Raw genomic sequence first — 20,837 nt, forward strand, 5'->3', positions numbered from 1 at the left:
ATTGTGATGCGGCTCAAGGTCTCAAGTGAAGAAATGAGGTCTTGGGACACTGATCCCGATTAGATGCATCTGTCTGGACTTTGAAAAGAATGCAGTCAGTGTTGAATCAGTGTTGCCAAGCCACTTCCATCTGACTGTTCCATTTCTATTCTTCCACAACAAGAGTAAATTAAAACAAAGTGTATTTTTTTATTCTTTCCAAAGGTTGATCCCCACCCTCCTCAACCTTACACAAAACCAGTTTTCTATATCAACCCTATAGCAACTCCAAGGTTCCATAACACAACAGCAAAGGTGCGTTCCCAGCTCCTCAAATCTCATCAAGTGCTGCTGATTTTGTCAACACAGCCGTCTCTCATAAAGCATTTTAACTAGCCATCCAACTGAAATCACGCTCCTAGTGTGCTTCATAGCTTTTCAAGTAGATTTAGAACATAAGCATCCTTTCTCCATTACATGTGCTGCTTTGGATGCGTTTTATAGTATCCTCCAAATCACAGGCCTCATGTTAAAATAAATGTTAGTTATAGTAAGCTGCTTTGCATTCAGAAGCATCTTCTCTTTTTTGCCAAGAAGCATCCCATTTTATGTTTGCATCTTTTTTTAGCGCAATACGTTTGTACGATTTAAAATACTCTAATAATTCCAATGGAGTTTCATAGGCATTGGTACATATAAAGTTATAGACACTCAAGCAAATGTTCCTGATGGGAATGGGTTTCTTAGCCATTAGTAGGCCATGCAAGGGTGACTTGTGAAATGGAGAGTTACTAAGACAACTATTATGCCCTCACATGACCCTTTGGTCTTTCTTAAGCAGTGCTGGAGTTAGGACAAGACCCTTTGAAACCCAGACCAAAACAAGACCCCTCAAGACCCAGACACACACACACAAACATTCCTTTGGCATTTATTTAAAACAATTAAGTTTTAATCTTATTTTCTGTTTACAGTTTTTTCTTAAAAAATCTTTCTGCATTGTCAAATGTTTTATTTTAAATGTTTTTTTTTTTTTGTTAATTTACACCAAGAACATGTTTTCTTAATGAACATAAAATAAAAGCAGTAAAATATAAAATAAAATAAAAACATCCAGTGTTTGCTATAGTGTGTTACAAGTGATGCACGATCATCAGATTACTTCTTTGAACTAATAAAGTACCACACTACGTTTTGAATTTACTCCATAATACCAGTTTTATATACCATTTATAATGCCATTTTTTTTTCTATTTATTGAGTGTATTTTAAAAACAAAATTGAAAACCTCACCTATTTCCATAACATTCTAGGCCTTCTCAGTGCATGTGAAACTACAAAATATACTGGCGTTGACCCACCATGGAAACAATCCAGGACATAATATAATAATCAAAAGTGTGATTCATATTTTCCCAGGATTGTGATTCCTATGTAAAAATGATTTATGCCACCATTAGATTTCTGAGCCCCATTAAAACATAAAAGTCTATGTAAACTGCATATATGCCACTTCAGAAACAGTTTCTGTGACACCTTGCAACACAATGCGGTCTTGTTTGAAACCATAATCTGAGACCCAGACCAAAGGCACATATTTGGTCTTATTACCAAGGCCATGAGAGCAAGACTCCAAGTCATCATACATTTGGATTAAGAAGTGCCCAGTCGAAATGGTTAAAGAACAACCATTTTCAGTGGAACTCTGCAGAGAAATTAATTTGTAGTTTTGTAACCATTGTACTATGGAACCTTTAATTGCCCAAGCTTCTCAGTCCAAACAACTGTCTGTCAGTCAGCAAATCCTATCTTTATCCCAGTGAGAATTAGGGGTCAAACCTGTTCCCCTTTGCAAAACTCACAGTTTGGAGATACTGTATAATGTATAACTATGCCTTTGTTTCTTTCCTGCCAGCTATGGGTTAACCAGGAAAATGCAGCCACAGAATCAACTGAGGGTGCCAGTGAGGTGCAGAATGGACACACTGACCCGAGCAATGGCTGTCTGTGCATTGGCCAGCCACTTCAGAACCGAGATCAGATGAGGGCCAACGTTATCAACGAGATCATGAGCACTGAGCGTCACTATATCAAACACCTGAAGGACATATGTGAGGTACTGCTGCCATTATCAGATGACTATGACCGTTGGCCTCTTGGTATCATGGAGAGATTAAAGAGATAGTTCACCCAAAAATGAAAGTTGCCCTCATTTATTCACCTTCATTATGTTTTTTTATGTCTTCATTTTATTTTATTAATCTTCTAAACATAAATTAAGATGTTTTAATGAAACCTGAGACATTTCAGTCCCTTCATTGAAGTTTATTCCACCAAAATATTGATGCTTCAAAACATTCTTTGTAACATTGTAAAAACATTCCATAGGAGTCAAACGGATTCTGAAGAGACATAATCGCTTTATATGATGAACAGCTTTAATTTAGGCTTTATATTCACATATAAACATTGATCATTTTCTTTTGCTGTGTCTTTATGAACTTACTTTATGAAGGTTACAGGTTTAGCGGAATTGACTTTAAGTGGAGGGACAGAATTTCCTTTGTTAATCAAAGATTGGAATAAGAATTATTAATGTAGATGATTCTGTCTTTTGACACGTTTGCAATCATGCAGTGCACATTGTCCAAAAAATGAGTTTCCTAACACTTTTGCTGTTGTTCTGTGGTGTACATCACTTGATTTACTCATCTGGGGCTTACAGAATGCTAAACTGAAGGTGTTTCTCTCTCTAGGGCTACTTGAGGCAGTGCAGAAAGAGGATTGACATGTTCAATGATGACCAACTGAAAGTGATTTTTGGAAACATTGAGGATATCTACAGATTTCAAATGGGATTTGTGCGAGACTTGGAGAAACAGTACAACATTGAGGAACCCCATCTTAGTGAAATTGGACCGTGTTTTCTGGAACATGTAAGTAAATTGCCTTATTGCTTATTATTAACATCATCTACTTCTTATTTCAAATTATAGCCATTTTTAGCTGAAGTACCTACAAGCTCCTTCATAATGAATCTAAAAAATTTCAAGCATGTATATAATGGTTGGGTATTGACATGTATCAGGGAACCATTCTCAGGGAATCGGGTTATATAAATAACCCTAAGATGTTCCCTTTCGAGGGAACATCGATGCCGTGTCATGGTGTTGATGCAGTGGGAATGACAATACCCACGTCGCCATACTGATAGGATGCCTGCAAACAGGCTGTGAAAGTGAAAGTTGCACAAGCACTGTAATACAGGAAGCACTCACCCCGAAAGGACCTGAGACCCTGGGGCTTAGTTCTCATCCACACTATAAAACCTGATGAATGTGCGTGGAGAGGACCAGCCTGCCGCAGCACAAACATACCTCAAAGATGCACCTCTTGCTAGTGCCTAGCAACACTTCAGGTAGAATGGGCCCTGACTCCTAGAGGCGAAGCCACCCCACATGCCTCATAGGCCAGATTGACCACACTTGAAAACCAATGAGATATCATCTGTCTCGAGGCAGCGGAACCTTGCGCCCTCCAAAGTAGACAAGAAGTTGATCAGATTTACACAAATAGCCTGAGCGGTGGACGTAAATATTTAGAGCCCTGAATGGACATAACTTGTTCAACCTCTCTTGCTCCTGAGTTTCAAATGGTGGAGGAGTGAAGTCCTGAAGAACAACAGAATGAAATGCGAAAAAGGCACCTTAGGGACGTAATCTGGCCTAGAGGGTCTCATACCCTTTCGAGAGAAGTAATAGCAAAAAGAAAATCAACCTTAAGTGTCAGAAGCTTCACAAAGGGAGCAGTAGACAACCCTTCAAGTACCACAGAAAGATCTCAAGATGGAACCCGCGGTCTGCAGTTCGGCCTCAACCATCTGACATCGTGCATAAAACAGGACACCAATGCTTACCCACTGACATTCCCTTAATCTGATTGTGGCAAGCCTAAATAGTGGCCACATAAACCTTAAATACCCCATATTTACTTAATTAGCCTATGTATTGTTATTTTCTTCTTATAATAAAAAAAATATATAAATGTGAATTGTATAGGCTACAAATAATACATTTTTGGGTATTAGCATATTTTCCTAATAGGCTACATAAAATGAGTAGGCTTTGCATGTTTTAGTTTTATCAGCAGTGAAAATAGGCTAGTGGATAATGGTACACATGGCGCAACTGTGCTTTAAGAGACCCGAGTTCGAGAACTGGCTTGAGATAGCCTTCTCAAGCCAACACAGTTCCTTTAAAATGTACATTTATTGATCTGAAAATGGTCTTTGTTATTAATTTTCTGTCATTTTTATTAGTATTAGGCTGTGTTTATTTTTAATTGATACTTAATGATAACAACATTGTAAATATTTGCTCTTAACCAATGTTGGGTGACAGTCTTTGTTTAACCATTCTTGATGCTTAAGAAACAGCAGATTGGTCAAGTGTTTGGTTTTGTGAATCACTCATGAAACTGAGATGACTGACAATGATAAATGGATAAATGATAAAGCAACAAAAGAAAAACAACAAATTTCAAAACAGATCCGTACGCCATCAAACAAATCAGTGTTGGCTGAATGTTTATTACAGCTTTAAAAAGACATGAAACATTTTTGTTGACTAAATGACCAAAAAATTTTAAATAATAATAGCCTACTAACTAGGCTAAATAGTATTGCTTTATTTTCAAGGTACAATCTCGGGACAGTAGCCTATTTATTTATTACAGGTTTTTATTCCTTGTGAGATTTTATGTAAAATGAGGAATACAGAATTTTATTTTTGCAATGTTTTACATTTGTATTGCCAAATAAGTTGCTGTGTACAATTAAAAGAGTGCAAAATGAAAACAGTAGGCGACAAGCAACAAGTTAAGAACAGTTTTTCTTTTCGTCTCTCTCGCCGACGCGCTGGATCTCTTTCAGGAACTTTCTTTGTTTCCCTCGCTGACGCTCAATTTACACCTTTAGCTAGTATTGTCCTGCACCCCCATCGTGAAGCTACTAAACTGTCCTATTCCCACCCCCAGATCTGAGCAGTATTAGGCTGACTATAAACGAGAGAAGTCGCAAAAGAGCAATTCAGACTTCAATTGCTATTCTATTAGCCTAATATTTTAAAGTGTATGGATATGAAGGAATTAGCCTAAATCATTTACATGTCATAATATTTTTGTCATAAAAGTTTATTATTGTTAAATATTGGTTAAATATGGTCTTGTGGTGTATTTTTTTGTTTATTAAGTGCCATGTTCAAATCTTGATCAAGGATCAAGATTTGAACATTTTGAACATTTGAACATTTTGTGGAAAACAGCAGATTTTCTGCTAATAACAGTTTGTTTAAAAGGAAAAACCTAACACAATATTAAATAATTATTTATAATAAAACTTAACTGAAATACAAACACTGATTTCTGTATTTAAACCTGCAATAATTAATAAGTCTAACTGTCCCAGGACTTTATGTAGGCCCATGCTGAAAATGTTTAGGCCAATTTATGGAGACCCACACTGACATGCAGGGGAAAAAATAAACTTGCATGTTTTATTCATCATTCGAAACATGAGGACATTTTATTGGGATATTTCGTCTCTGCATTTTAATTCCACTAAAAACACGTTAAACTGTGGCTACCTTTTAGCCTATTTTTTTGTTTCTTCATTTTTGAAATCATTAGAACAAATTAATAGCCTAGCAATGTTATCACATTTTTAGTAGGCTACAAAGAAACATTTTAATAAAAAGTGATCAACAGGTTCTTATTTAATTTACAAAGGAACGATTTAATAAAAAGTGATCAACAATTTCTTAATTAATTTACAACGAAATTGTTTAATAAACAAATATGATCAAAAATTTTATAATTCATGGACACTTTATTTTTCTGCATGTTATGTGCAGTGCTCTCTGTTGTACGGGAATAAATGTTTCATTGTGCATGCCTGACCTGTTGAAATACTTCAGTGAATTATTAAATATAGTTTCAAGCTTTTTGTCTGCCACCACTGTAATATTTCACTGTAACAGTAGTCAAATAGCTGGAACATTAAGCACTTACATGAAAAATAATTAGCCAAGATTAAATGTTATATTATTATTATTATTATTACCAGTAATTTATTTCGTTATTTTAATATTCATTTAAAAGTACAAATGTCACAGCTGCCTTATGCAATGTTGCAAACCGTCCCTTTGCACCACCTGGTGGTGATTTCTCGTCAAGTGTCACGTGTCACTGGGTTGCATTTAACGCTGTGTCCTTGCTACCAACCTTTGACGACCTACCTACTTTGATCGCTACTATGGTATGTTCCATCAACATTTGGAATATATTTGTTGAAACAAAATTTTCACTTTCAAAAATATATCTTAACAAACGCCACTGTTTACAACATATATTTACCATATATTTAAAATATATTTTGGCCAATTTTTTTTCGTATGGGTCTCTAGACAGTTGATGTGACAAGATGAGGGCCCCCCCAAAGACCCTGAGCTAGAGAGGGACCCAAGGTGAGAAACCGGGGACTCCTCCAGATAGAAAGGGCACAAAGTGCTCGGCGAGTGATCTTTACCATATACATGGGTTTTAATAAGGGATGAAACCCTCTGCTTTTGAGCCAGGCGGCAAGATCAGGGCATCCAGCAGAAAAGATTTTTCTTTTTTCCTGATCCCCGAAAGGTTGGGCCACAGATGCGTCTCTGTAGCCACCAGAGCAGCCGTTGAATTGCCAATGGCATTGTGTCAACATTGCATCAACACCATGACGCTGCGTCAATGTTTCCTTGAAAGGAAACCTTAAAACATTTTAATTTGATTCAGTTCTGACCTTAATGACTGTTTGCCATACAGCAAGATGGTTTCTGGATCTATTCAGAGTATTGCAACAACCACCTTGATGCCTGCATGGAGCTCTCCAAGCTGATGAAGGATGGGCGCTATCAGCACTTTTTTGAAGCCTGTCGCCTCCTCCAGCAGATGATCGACATCGCCATTGATGGCTTCCTCCTCACCCCTGTGCAGAAGATCTGCAAGTACCCACTACAACTTGCAGAGTTACTCAAGTACACAGCACAGGAACATAGGTAAGACACAACTCATGCAAAAACCATTGCCTAGAGACCCAAGGCTAAATTAAATAAAGGCTATATTAAAAAAAGAAAATAAATAAAATTGGACACAATGTGCACAATGGCACCTGCCCACCCCCCAATTTTTTTACAAATTTTCAATAGTGATCAGAGTACGCCTAGAGCGCCACACTAGAGGGCTTTAAACTGAGGCCCGAAACCGGCCCTTACTCGAGAACGTTTGACCGGACCCGAACCCAACCGGTACTGTTATAGTTTAACCCGAACCCGACCTGTAGAGATGTATTCTAGCTATTAAAAGCCAAGACCGCTCTGTAAGACTTAAACTGCACGTAACCGCAGAGCTATTTATTTGGTTGAAATGACAAGATCATATCGTACAACGTTTAAATAGACAGAAAGTAGTAGAAGAGACTATTTGACATGCTATCGTGGTTCATTTCATTCATGTGGTTTGCACTCAGTCATGTATCATATCTTACAATGCTTTAAACATTTAAAGGTGCCCTAGATTATGTTTTTAAAAGATGTAATATAAGTCTAAGGTGTCCCCTGAATGTGTCTGTGAAGTTTCAGCTCAAAATACCCCATAGATTTTTTTTTTTATTAACTTTTTTAATGGCCTATTTTGGGGCATCATTATAAACGCCCCGATTTTATTGCTGCGGCCCCTTTAAATCCCGTGCTCTCCGCCCACAGAGCTCGCGCTTGCCTTGAACAGTGCCTTAACAAAGTTTACACAGCTAATATAACCCTCAAAATGGATCTTTACAAAGTGTTCGTCATGCATGCGACATGCATGCGTCGGATTATGTGAGTATTGTATACTGCTATATTGTTTACTTCTGATTTTGAATGAGTTTGATAGTGCTCCGTGGCTAACGGGTAATGCTACACTGTTGGAGAGATTTATAAAGAATGAAGTTGTGTTTATGCATTATACAGACTGCAAGTGTTTAAAAATTAAAATAGCGACAGCTCTATTGTCTCCGTGAATACAGTAATAACCGATGGTAACTTTAACCACATTTAACTGTACATTAGCAACATGCTAACGAAACATTTAGAAAGACAGTTTACAAATATCACTAAAAATATCATGTTATCATGGATCATGTCAGTTATTATTGCTCCATCTGCCATTTTTCGCTATTGTTCTTGCTTGCTTACCTAGTCTGATGATTTGGTTGTGCACATCCAGACGTTAATACTGGCTGCCCTTGTCTAATGCCTTTTATAATGTTGGAAACGTGGGCTGGCATATGCAAATATTGGGGGCGTACACCCCGACTGTTACGTAACAGTCGGTGTTATGTTGAGATTCGCCTGTTCTTCGGAGGTCTTTTAAACAAATATGATTTATATAAGAAGGAGGAAACAATGGAGTTTGAGACTCACTGTATGTCATTTCCATGTACTGAACTCTTGTTATTTAACTATGCCAAGATAAATTCAATTTTTCATTCGAGGGCACCTTTAAATAATACAAAACATTTGTAAGACAGTGTTGTCCTTTCATGAACATAACCAGTGGCGGAACTAGAGTTTCATACATGGGGTGGCCAAGGATACTTCAGGGGGTCCAGAGGCCATGAAAGAAAATTAAGGCCAGTTTTATTAACAGCTTGCACCAGCGCAAACCTTCTTTTGGCATTAAAAAACTACTGCCAGGATTTACTAAAGACACGCAGTGAGAAATTAGTGATGAAAAGGCATGGACACAGTTATTTTTGCCATTGACCTTATTTCATATGCATATCTAAGATTTTCACTTTCAGACACAAAATTTATGGGAGGATAGTATTTAAAATGAATCATGCAGTAAGGTTTGCAGTAGTCAATTTATTATTTAACGCTGAAAAAATGCCTTAACCCATTTAGTGCTTGACATGGCTGCAATAGTTGCTGCTAGGAGGAACCACAGAGAATGTGGTAGAGGGGAGAGAACTTTCTCTGCTTGTGTTAATTTATTTGGAATACCAGAGGAAGACTGAAAATATTGATTATCAAGCCACATTATTTTTAATTTGCTGTGACCCTATGCTAAATTTCTCTGCTCTTGGTAATTTGCGTTGGTCATTATGGAAATGAGCTGGTCATTATGGAAATTTGCACATTGTCAGAAGATCGCCTGCAGAACTTTCCACGCCCATCTGCGCTTTTATGGGTTTGCACTCTCATGCTAATTTGCCCTGTTTAGTAAAATCTGGCCTTTAGTGTCTAACCCTAACCTGGCATTAAAAAAGCATGAATGAATCCTATGATTGCTGATTAGGTAGAAATGATAACCATGAGTTCTTCAATGTGGCAGATAGTGTGGTCCAAAAGGTTTATTTCACATTATCCTGCATTAGCTAAACATTCCTATACTGTAACTACACTGTGTATAACTAGCATAGATATAAGCATAATATGTTAGAATAAATTTGAAACACTTATTTTTCTTATCTGATTACTGTCTGTCAAAAGATCTAACTTTAACTTACACAGTGACTTTCTTAAAAGCTGTTCAGGAAAGCTAAACCCCATGGTAAACCTTATACCAGGGGGTGTCCAACCCTGTACCTGGAGGGCTACCGTCCTGCAGATTTCAGTTCCAACCCTGCTCCAACACACCTGTCTGTAATTATCAAGCAGCCCTGAACAACATGATTAGCTGGTTCAGGTGTATTTGATTCAGGTTGGAGCTAAATCTGCATGGCGGTAGCCCTCCAGGACCAGGGTTGGACACACCTGCCTTATACTTACTTCAAATATAGGCTATGCGAGAAGCGACATGCCGCTCACCAGATTCTCAAGTTCAAGTTCCAAAACAGTGAATCCAATCACCATACAGGCAAAAACTTCACTATAAGAATGAAGAAATGTGGATGAAGCTCAGCCCTTTTCTGGAAAGGGGGCCAGGAGCAGCAGCTCATTTGCATTTAAAGGGACACGCACAAAAGTGGTGTTTTTGTTCACACCCAAATAGAAGCAAATTTGACAAGGTATAATAAATGATCTATGGGGTATTTTGAGCTGAAACTTCAGACACATTCTGGGGACACCAGAGACTTTTTACAAGACTTTCATCTTGTGAAAAGGGGCATAATAGGTCCCCTTTAAAAAGACCATAGAGGTGTTACTCCTGTAAATTAAGTACTTCAATCATCCAGCTGGCAATAGCACACATACACCGTGTGCAGAATTATAAGGCAAATAGATTTTCTGATCATTTTTTTTTCAAGCACATTTTACCAATTCCAAACCACATCAATCTAAATAATTACTATTAATTTTGTATTTAATCATGTATAAGTGATATATATTTGTTCATGAAGGCTGGGAATGAAAAACGCCTCTAATTCAGGTGTGCATAATTATTAGGCGTGTTTTCTTTTACAGGCAAAATGAGCCAAAAAAAAGAGATTTAACTCAGAAAAAAATTATGAAATTCTCATGAGAAGGATGCAATGCTAATGCAATACTAGAAATTGCAAAGTTAAAGCATGACCAATGGACAGAAAACCCTTGAAGGACCAGCACATCCTCTTGTGCCACTGTTTGAAGAATTTACTTTCCAGAATCTGGCAGTAAGGTTTAGAAGATCATTTTTATTCCATATCTGCAAGACAGACTTTTCAGGGTAGGAGATGGGCTAAAAATGAAATCCCACACCTTACTGCCAGATTCTCGAAGATAAATTGTTCAAACAGTGGCACAAGAGGATGTGGTGCTGGTCCTTCAAGACTCGCTCTCAATCTGTCTGTCTATAAAGCCTATAAAAAAATAAAAAATAAAACTAAACAGTATTCATGTATTTTACACTTCAGCTTGTGATTCTTATTAAGTGGGGGTCATATTTTTAGGATTCTTTACCCAACCTGAGTCTCTGCGATCCTGACACCTTGCACTCCTGGAGACTCCAGGTAGGTTGCCATTCTGGAAAATGATGGCGCTGAAGACTAAAGGGTTCCTGATGGTTTCACACTTAATTCTTTACCTTAATTCTTTATTCTTTTGCAGTTAACGTGTCTTTTCTTCTCCACCTGTTTTTGTTTGACCCTGCCAGCCCAATTAGTGTTTTGCTGTCCATTGGTCATGCCTTAACTTTGCAATTTCTATTATTGCACATTAGTATTGAGAGCTTGAAAAGTCCATGAGCCGGAACTCGAACTCGGGTCACCCGAGCTGGCCACAAGGCTATTAGCACCAACAATAGGACATTATATTCAACTTGACCGCAATGTTTTATTCTCCATCATTCAATACATTTTGCCTGTACGTAAATGAGCCTTTATGTTATGACCCTGATTAATATATATAAATCAAAATATTTTGCGTATTTTTGAAGAAAAGGCTCAGCACCCAATGCTCTGTTGCCTCAATAGTGTACAGTCTTTGGACGGATTGCTGAGGCGTATTGCCGGCAACAGCTACATTAGGATTGTTTGTGATTTGGTTTTAGTGACATAGAAGTCCTCTTGACTACTCCTAACTTTTCACAGATTTAGGAGCTAGTTTTAGCGATAAAATGCTTTGTGAAATACTCCAAAATTTAGGACTGACGCACACATTACTTTTAAAAGTTTCTCCTAATTCAGCAAGTTACTTTTAGCTTTAAGATGATTTGTGAAAATGACCCCAGATGTAACTCATTCAGTTTAAGTTCTGTCTAATATAATCAATTTATCTTAACTAAAGTTTTGTAAGTAACAAAGGCATAGTACGCAAATAGTATAGTCCTATATTTTTACAATTAAAATAAATTATTTTACATTAAAGTCAAATAGAAAGTGTTAGGACATTTGTTAGGTTTTACAGTGTACAACAGTGTATTGTTTGTGTGTTATTATTTTATTCAGATTGTGTACGTCTTTAATTGACTCATAACCAAACCATGTTGTATTCGTTATATAGTTATAAATATGTATTCAATATATAATATATCAATAGTCTGTGGTTCTTTATGCCCCCAACAGTGATTACCGCTATGTGGCAGCAGCACTTGCAGTCATGAGGAACGTCACCCAGCAAATTAATGAGCGAAAAAGAAGACTGGAGAACATTGACAAGATCGCCCAATGGCAAGCCTCAGTGTTGGACTGGGAGGTGTGTTTAGTGGTGTGGAATTCAACTTTAAAATAAAGCTTCTTTAGGGTATCCACTGCCAATCCTAGTTTGTCTGCCTTGAATGTTAAGTTTTGTTTTGTTTTTCCTTAGGGTGATGACATTCTGGACAGAAGTTCAGAGCTGATCTACACGGGTGAGATGTCATGGATCTATCAGCCTTATGGCAGGAGTCAGCAGCGAGTCTTCTTCCTTTTTGATCATCAGCTGGTCTTGTGCAAAAAGGTACATGGGATTTACAAAGGGTTTAACAATGTGAGAAATAAATAAATGTGTAAAGACTGATAAAAAAAAGGCTCATAGACAAAATTAAATTAAATTTATTTCTTAATTTATATTGCCAGATTTGAATCAAGGGGAGGTATAGTTTCTCACCCTCTGCTCATTATCTTTACTGTGTGAATAAAAATAAACTAAAACAGAGCATAAATTAGAAATGCATCCAACATCTAAAGTTTTTCAGAGCTGTAATTTTGTATACATGATTTATCCTCATTGAAATAACTGAAATAACACAAAGTAGCAGTTGCAGATCTTTTACAAGTGAATTAATTTGGACATAATTAGAGATGCCAACTCTCAAGCATTTGAGACACACTTTACATGATCTGTATCACGCTTTAATGTCACTATGTTAAATCTGCCAAATAATAAGATAAATATGTTACAACAAATCTGCTCATTGCATCTTTTCCATTGTTTTTTTGCCGTAAGTAAGACATAATTTATGACAATCAATAGTCTTTGTTTTGCCCATATTTATGCTTTCCAACATGCTTTCCATCAATGTAAATGCATGTCATGATGCTCAGGCACTACTGTAGATGTAAATCATATATCCTTTTCCATTTAAACATAGTCTTTTTGCAGAGATGGTTTAGATTCTGTTTGGGTTTGATTCTGTTGTGGTCATTGAAAGCCACCTTCAGTGAGCACTGTATCTCTTCTTAGGACCTGATACGACGGGACATACTTTACTACAAAGGACGTATTGACATGGATAGATATACAGTGAGAGATGCTATTGATGGACGGGACGATGACTTTAACGTCAGTGTGAAAAATGCTTTCAAGCTGCACAACAGAGACAGCGAAGAGATTCACATCTTTCTGGCCAAGAAACCAGAAGAGAAGATTCGCTGGCTAAGGGCTTTCCATGAGGAGCGCAAGATGGTCCAAGAGGATGAAAAAATTGGTAAATTGGCATAAATTCTCATGTATTTTACATTTACAAATGAGAATAGTAGAAGCAATCAAATCAACGAGAGTACAACAGTATGTCAGTGCCGTGTCAGGTCACAGTTTCATCAGTAAAGTGCTCGTATTTATTTTATGTATCATTGCTGCTTCAAAAGGATTTCCGTATGTTATTAATGGCACAAAAATACATTTGCTTTTCCTGTGATCCTCACTCATATCTTCTGCTGCTGTTCTTGTTGGTTTTGTTTAGGTTTTGAAATTTCTGAATATCAGAAACGACAAGCTGCCATGACAGTGCGTAAAGTGACCAAACAGAAAGGTGAGACAACCAAGCGATACCAGGTGAATTCAACATTTTTCTATTTTTAACACCTGTCTTATCATTGTTGCTTTACTCTAGTAAGCTAGTGTAGACAAGAATACACATAATTTTTTCTCCTTGGACTCATTGTCAGCGTTTGGACAGTATCTAAGAAAAGTAGTGACGCAACTATCAGAGCTACAGCATTCCATATTGTCACAGTAGCTCTACTCAACACTTTCAGTAATAGTAATGAGCCTTTTTTTCTAAAATACATAGCGCATTCATGTTTCATTGTTTGTGTACAAGGCTTTACAGCTGAATGAACTAAGGTTATAATCAAATGCACTCTCAGAGAATGTATTATCACTCATATGTAGCCCTGCAAGTCCAATTAATTTTACCAAATTTGGATGGGCCATGCCATTGAAAAGATTCAAGAAAAAAAAAATGTTTAGTTATTTTTGGACTTTTTTGCTCTTACTAGATAGGACAGAATTGAAGAGACAAGAAGCAATGGGAGAGGAGAGAGAGAAACAGGACTGGGAAAGAATCTCGAGTCGGGACTCAAACTAACAGAAAACTAACATAGATTTCAATAACAATTTCACAATCTATAGCTTTGTTTATTTACCATTAGGCACTGGACGGACCAATTATTATTAACCCTTAACTAATCTACTCCCATTGCATCAAAGCAGTGGTAAGGCTACATAAATTGGTAAGGGCCAGGGTGGCACTGGCCCACTCAGATTGATGGATGGTCCACCCAGTCAAATGAGACACAAAATAATTTTTTGTGGAAAAGATGAAACATTCTGCATGCATGACAATAATAGCTCAAATACATGAACTTAGATCCTGGTGGATGAGTGCTGATCTTCTAGTCGCATGCTTCTATTCTTCAATCCAAGCACAATTCTCCTGTAATACAGTCTCCAATTGGTCTTTACTCATTGTCCCTACCCTCTGTACCCACCAACCATACCTGAGATCCAATTTCTATTGGTTGAACTTCCCAATGTTTTCAAATGACTTTGGAAAGCATTGCATCATCATTATCGTGAAGCAATCTGATCCCAGATATCCTTTAGCTTTAGCAAAGCAGCATGTAACGCCACTCTATGAGGATTATCTCAAGACATACTTGTCATGTTATGTTGTGTTTGGATTTGAATTGAGAACATCTGGGGCCTATACCATGAATCCGGTTTAGGTGACTAGCCAGGTATGTTTCAGTTTAGTTAGCGCCAACCCTGGGTTTTAGGTTTTGTGAAAGTGCTATCAGCTTTTGGCTGCGTTCATTGCCATAGTAACTGTGGTGCTCTGGTGCAGGTTATGCTCTGGGTAGGAGATCTCAAACTGAAACTGGATCTGCTTTTGTCAAAGACTACATCTGGATCAGATTCAGAACAATGATCAAAACATAGATGGAGTAGATTGAGTCCATCAACACCCCCAAAGCTTGCACAGTCCTATAGCTCATCTTGGGTCGACATTTTATTCAGTAACGTTAGGCAGTTTTGATTTATATGCTGTTTAATGTTGGTAATTGCATTATTTTAACTGCTTACATATGCTATCAATTGTTTCTGCATCTTCTTCACCTGTGTTTTGATCAGGAGTTTGTACTCTTTCAAAAGATGCGTAATAGCGCCCCCTACCCAACAGTGAAAACATGGAAAGCATTAAAATTTCGTCTTTGGCGAAAAATTTTGAAAAATTACTGCATGTGAGCTTACCACACATGTTTGAGTCTCTGTGTACCTATATACTGTATACTATCAACTATTTAACTAACTTTACAACTTTCACTTGCACTGATATAGCAAGATATTTTCTTCTTGCTGTGCAAATACATTTATCTTTGGCAGAAGAGTGAACTGAATCGCGCTGACTCTCTCATTTGAAGTTTCTCTATTTTTGACCTTTTTCTCTTTCAGCCAAAAAACTGATAATGCCATTTTTAGCTGTCAAGATATCTTCCCTATGTTTATCTCATGTATTGTAAGATGATGTACTTTAGTTTGAGAGTAGGCTAGGCACTGAGGTCGACCCTATTTCACCCAGGTCCACACACCTAAATTCTGGCCTCACCACTGCATTAAAGGTTTCTATGTTAAATGTTTGCATACATGTGAGCACATGAGTGCAACTGGAGTTTTGTTCTCTTTTGTTCTGTACTCATGTAAATGCCCACATCATAACCAGCAAAGTGCTGACACAATGTAAATAACATTTATTGAGCGATGTAGATAGTATTGATTATAACAGAGCTTTGGTGGGAGTGCAGAACTCATTCACTGATAAACTTGGCTGAACTGAATTGATTGACAGCTTTGGGAAAAGTAAAGGGCACAATCTGTCTTAATCACAATTTAATTTAACATTTGTTGTCTTAATCACAACAATTGAATATTTCTTGTTCTTTAATGGCTCAGTTCAATTTAATCACAATTCAAATACCAGTTGTTTTTCATACTACTAAAATGAACAAATGTATGTTTTTATAATACTGTCCAAATACCTCATATATGTCCAAATATAAAGGAAATTTGATTCCACATCTTATAACCACTTTAACTACTGCTGTTCATCATGTATCATTCAATTGTATAGATTAGGGTCATATATTTAAAAAGATGTTACTTCATAACTTGTCTGCTAGCTATAGTTTCAATACCGAACAAGTAGCATCTTTATTATTTAGGAATCTCCTTCAAGGGGACATGAAGGAGAAATCACAGAATAGTTTTGACATAAAATTAAACATTATAGCATTTATAGCAATAATTAGAATAAAGAATAGTTCTTCAGTTTTTGTTCTAACAAATTTCTCACCATTTAACTGATAATTAAGGTGTTGTTTGCCAGATGTCCAAATATATATGTTCAAGCAACAATGAAAAGATATAAAATTGGATTCAAATTGATTTCTAATTTATGTTCTGTAAAAATATGTAAACACTGTTTTATATATGTAAACAGATTTATATTCAAATGATTGCAGTATTTTATAGGGGCCAAGCACTGAAGGTGTATAGGCACCTACTGTATAGTATTTTTTTCTTCTTCTTCTTCTTCTTCTCAGGTAGTGGAAGCCTACAGCAGTCAATAGAACCATGGGGGTTCTTATAATAACTGTAATGAAAGTAGTGAAATCGGGCACATTTATTATTATTTATAATTATTGGTGGTCTTAAAGGTCCCTAGACTAAGGTTTGTCACTCAAACTCTATAACACCAACAGCTCAAAATGGGACAGTTATTTTGCTTATAACTTTTGACACATGTGGTCTAGAACCATAATGTGATTTTTGCTAATAACAAGTCATAAGTGTACCATGGTTGTGCTATTTAAATGTTTTTTTTTTTTTTTACCCCCTCCAAGTGTGTTCATCGTCAGACCATGCTGATGGACAGTTGTTAAAAGCTTTTCCTAAGCCAAACCATTCTCACATATGCACATATGCATATCTTTAAGGAAGTCAATCATCATTCTACACTCATTCTGCCTTTGGCACTGATAAAGTCCCTTCCAGCAGATATTCAAATCTTGAACAAAAGCTATCTACATTGTGAGAGCAGATTCATTTTTAGTTGAAACAAAACAACTTATTGGACTTAGTGAATCTTTAAACCTGTCTTGCTTTTTATATGTGTTATTCCTGTCCACCTATTGTTGCCCTGGTGTATTTGTCTGTTTCAGTCATGTCACTTTTTCCACTAATCTGCCATATTTATGACCATTAGCGAGGCAAAGTAATGGCAGTCAATACAAAAACAGATGAACAGAGATACCCTTTGATCATTTTGATCCATACCCAGAACAAATTTTTACAAATCTTGATCATGATCCAGTGAATCTACCTATTGTTTGTAATCAAAGCATTCTTTGAACATATACATTGGTTGGATCAAATGTACAGAGACTGAGGACACAGTCAATCAAAATGCAGATTACCACCACATGTATAATAAATGTAAAATCTTGAATAATTATTTATCATAGAAAGATGTATGATTCCACATTTATTATTTGACCATTGATACAGTGAAATGTTCCAGTGACAGTAATGCTTGAAGTGATCTGGTATGCACTTCTGCCTTATGCTGTTCACAGAATGATTATTATGTTCCAGCAGCTCTCATAAACTGCCAGAACTCTCGTCTCGTTCCCTCTCCGTTTATCCTCCTCCGTTTCCCTCAAATAAGCAAAGAGCACCTTTGGCGATAGAAATGATTGTAAATGAGCATAAGCCCCGTATGGTCCACCATGCTGGTTTGTTTATATCTAGTTACCACAATTCCTTGCGCTCAGGCAGTTTGGCGTGACTTGCCTGGAATGCTACAAAGTCGTGAGTCGTGGTTTGAAGTTGTGAATTACGGGCTCAAAAACCTGCCTGGAACGCAGCATTATTTAAGGGGGATGATGTACCAAATACAATTACCCCAGTCTTTGTTAAATTTCAGAAATATGTACTGCGATATGGAGCTCAGATGCCTGGAGTGCTTTTTCCACTTTTACAACAAATGACTTCATAGTTGCGTGGTTGAATGTTAGTGTCACGGACACACCAGGCTCTCCCGTCACACCCACACAGCGCTCACTCTTTCCCGAGTTCTAATCACCATGACCTGTTCCTCATCACTGTAGCACTCAGCATTAGTTCAAAAGTGCACACCTCTCAGTCACTCACTGTCTGGCCTCAAACATGGAAACAGACTCTACCTGCTCTACTTATCTTGGTGGTTCAGCTCGTAAGCCTTGTTTATCTCCTGTGTTGATTACCCTTGTGTACCCTGTTCTCCTTCGTCTCTTCAATGATCTCCTCTTCTTGTCTGAGACCTGTGGATAAATATTACCTGTATACTTACCGTGTTTCTCAAGAGGTGTGTGCTTCATCCAGTTCCTCCATCATCATCATCACCACCATTCACAACCTACAACAAAAAACAACTGTTTGGATTACTTATATCTGTCTTTGAGTCTGGTTTATCCTGACAGAAGTCCAGACCAACAACTTAACGGCAATGAACCCAACCACAGACCCTTTTCAAGAGCTTGTGGATAACTTTTGCAAGAGTCCTCTTTGCACAGGACCAGCTTATAATCAGCTCAGGACCAACTTAAACCAGCTCAAACCAGCTGCCATGCTTCAAAACATACCTAACCAGCATATACTGCTTTTTTGAACAGGGACTTACCACCTACCGGCAAGGTCTCGACCCAGCACTGCGACTGCATCCCTTGGCCTACGATGACACAGTGTGACTTAAGCGTTTAATTCGGTTGTCACAGCAAGTCGCTCAACACATTAGAAATTGTATAGTAGACGAATCTGCCATGCAGTCCTTCCATAACATCCATAACCAGCCAGTACAATCTGGCACTCCAGACCCAGAAATTATGTTTATATTGTGGTGACAGTGGACACATTATTGCTTCATGTCCAGTCTGACCTCTGCACCCCTGAGTTACATTACTTGTCCGACAGCTATTTCATCACCACTTTTCCACCAATGTAAATCAAGCGTAGCTTTAGTTCTGGCAGGTCATGTCAGTCAAGCTCGCATCAGCTTACTCTCAGGTGACTCACGTCTAAACATAGGAATAAGACGCCTATCACAGCATCCATATATAAGGTCCTTCAGCATTATCAGCAGTTATCGTGTTTCTCAGGAGCTAATTACCCTCCTCCATTCCCAGCTCCTCCTCCTCCTCAGGATTTGGCCTTCTGATTCCCCTTTAAATCAGACTAATTTCTCGAATTATGTTGTACATTAAAATATTGATATTAATGATATCTGCAATACATTTATGTTGGTTCTGTCCTGTTCACCTTAAGGGGGGTTATCACTGCTCTCCCTGCTCTTATCCATGCTAGGCTGCATGGATACGCAGGGAGTTATTGCCCAGAACAGAACCATACCGCCAATCTAAACTCTATGCAATTGTCAATCATCTTTGACGATAGTGGTCCTGACAGAACTCTTACTGGTTCTGATGTATCTGTTTCAATCACAGCTCTCATCGACTCAGCTGGCAACTTTATCTCTGGGGAACTCTGCCGCAAACTCAAACTTGAGAAGAGTATAAGTCAAGCCACCTACCAAGTCCAGTCAATAACTGGTAAACCTCTCAGCTGAAAAGGCATCCGTCATTGTGGTCCTGTCAAGCTGCAAGTTGGTTGCCTCCACATAGAGAACTCCTAGTTCTGGAGAAATCCACCTGCAGCATTCTGCTAGGACACCCATGGCTCAAGAAGCCTGATCCCATCCACTCCTGGAAGAATGGAGCCATCTTGAAGTGGGGTGACCATTGCTTCCCTGACTGTTTTCGCAGCCATCCCATTTCACGCCTCCAGTGGCCCAAGACCATTTCTATTAATTCCATTTCTGTCGAAAGCCCCATGGACAAACAGTCAGTCGACATTCCAGCCTGCTTCTCTCACGTCAAAGATGTCTTTTGCTCACAAAGAGCCTCTCAACTACCACCCCACAGATCATGGGACTGTGCCATCAACCTTTTCTGGGTGAACCAGTGCCCTGTGGGAAAGTATACTCACATTCTCCCCCTGAAAAAAGGGGAATTACAAGGAAGAGGCTTTACAACAACTTCCCCTGCTGCTTTCAGTTTTTTCTTTGTAGCTAAAAAGAACAATGGCTTGCAGCCTTATATGGACTACCGGGCACTCAACGGCATCACAGAAAAATCATGTGTATTTGTGACTTATATTGTGAGCTCAGAAGAAATATATTTTAACGCATACATCTGAGGGAGATTTTAACACATATGTAACTAATACATGCATTTTCTGGAAGTTTTGAAGTTTTGTTTTATTATTGCTGTATATACCCAACTGGCCCTCTATCTCTACACTTCATATATGCACTGTTTGCTGAGAGATGCTATTACTCCCTCTGCACCCATGCATTTTCTGTACCCTTTTTTGACTTGCACCTGGCACTGAGGTACAGTTGGTATGCCTCATACCAACTGACTTTTGTTGTGTTGGGTTCGTAAAGAGATGGTTCTTCCTCTAAATTGTGGTACTGCTGCTTCTGCTCTGAGACAAAAAATAAATAGAGGTTCACACTCTTTAACCGAGATCCACTTTTCCAATTTCTGCCATGAGGTTTTTGCC

General features: G+C 37.9%; 1 protein-coding gene across 1 annotated transcript in view; it reads left to right on the forward strand.

Moving 5' to 3' along the window:
• The window catches only part of arhgef9b (Cdc42 guanine nucleotide exchange factor (GEF) 9b), a 76,234-nt gene that overhangs the window by 37,138 nt on the left and 18,259 nt on the right, over positions 1 to 20,837 (forward strand). Inside the window, 8 exon segments of the mRNA XM_048179663.1 lie at positions 205 to 294; positions 1,895 to 2,095; positions 2,736 to 2,915; positions 6,841 to 7,073; positions 12,041 to 12,170; positions 12,282 to 12,413; positions 13,140 to 13,383; positions 13,639 to 13,707. Coding sequence (XP_048035620.1) covers positions 205 to 294; positions 1,895 to 2,095; positions 2,736 to 2,915; positions 6,841 to 7,073; positions 12,041 to 12,170; positions 12,282 to 12,413; positions 13,140 to 13,383; positions 13,639 to 13,707 — 1,279 coding nt within the window.

The sequence above is a fragment of the Megalobrama amblycephala genome, unplaced genomic scaffold, assembly GCF_018812025.1.
Source record: "Megalobrama amblycephala isolate DHTTF-2021 unplaced genomic scaffold, ASM1881202v1 scaffold265, whole genome shotgun sequence".
NCBI lineage: Eukaryota > Metazoa > Chordata > Actinopteri > Cypriniformes > Xenocyprididae > Megalobrama > Megalobrama amblycephala.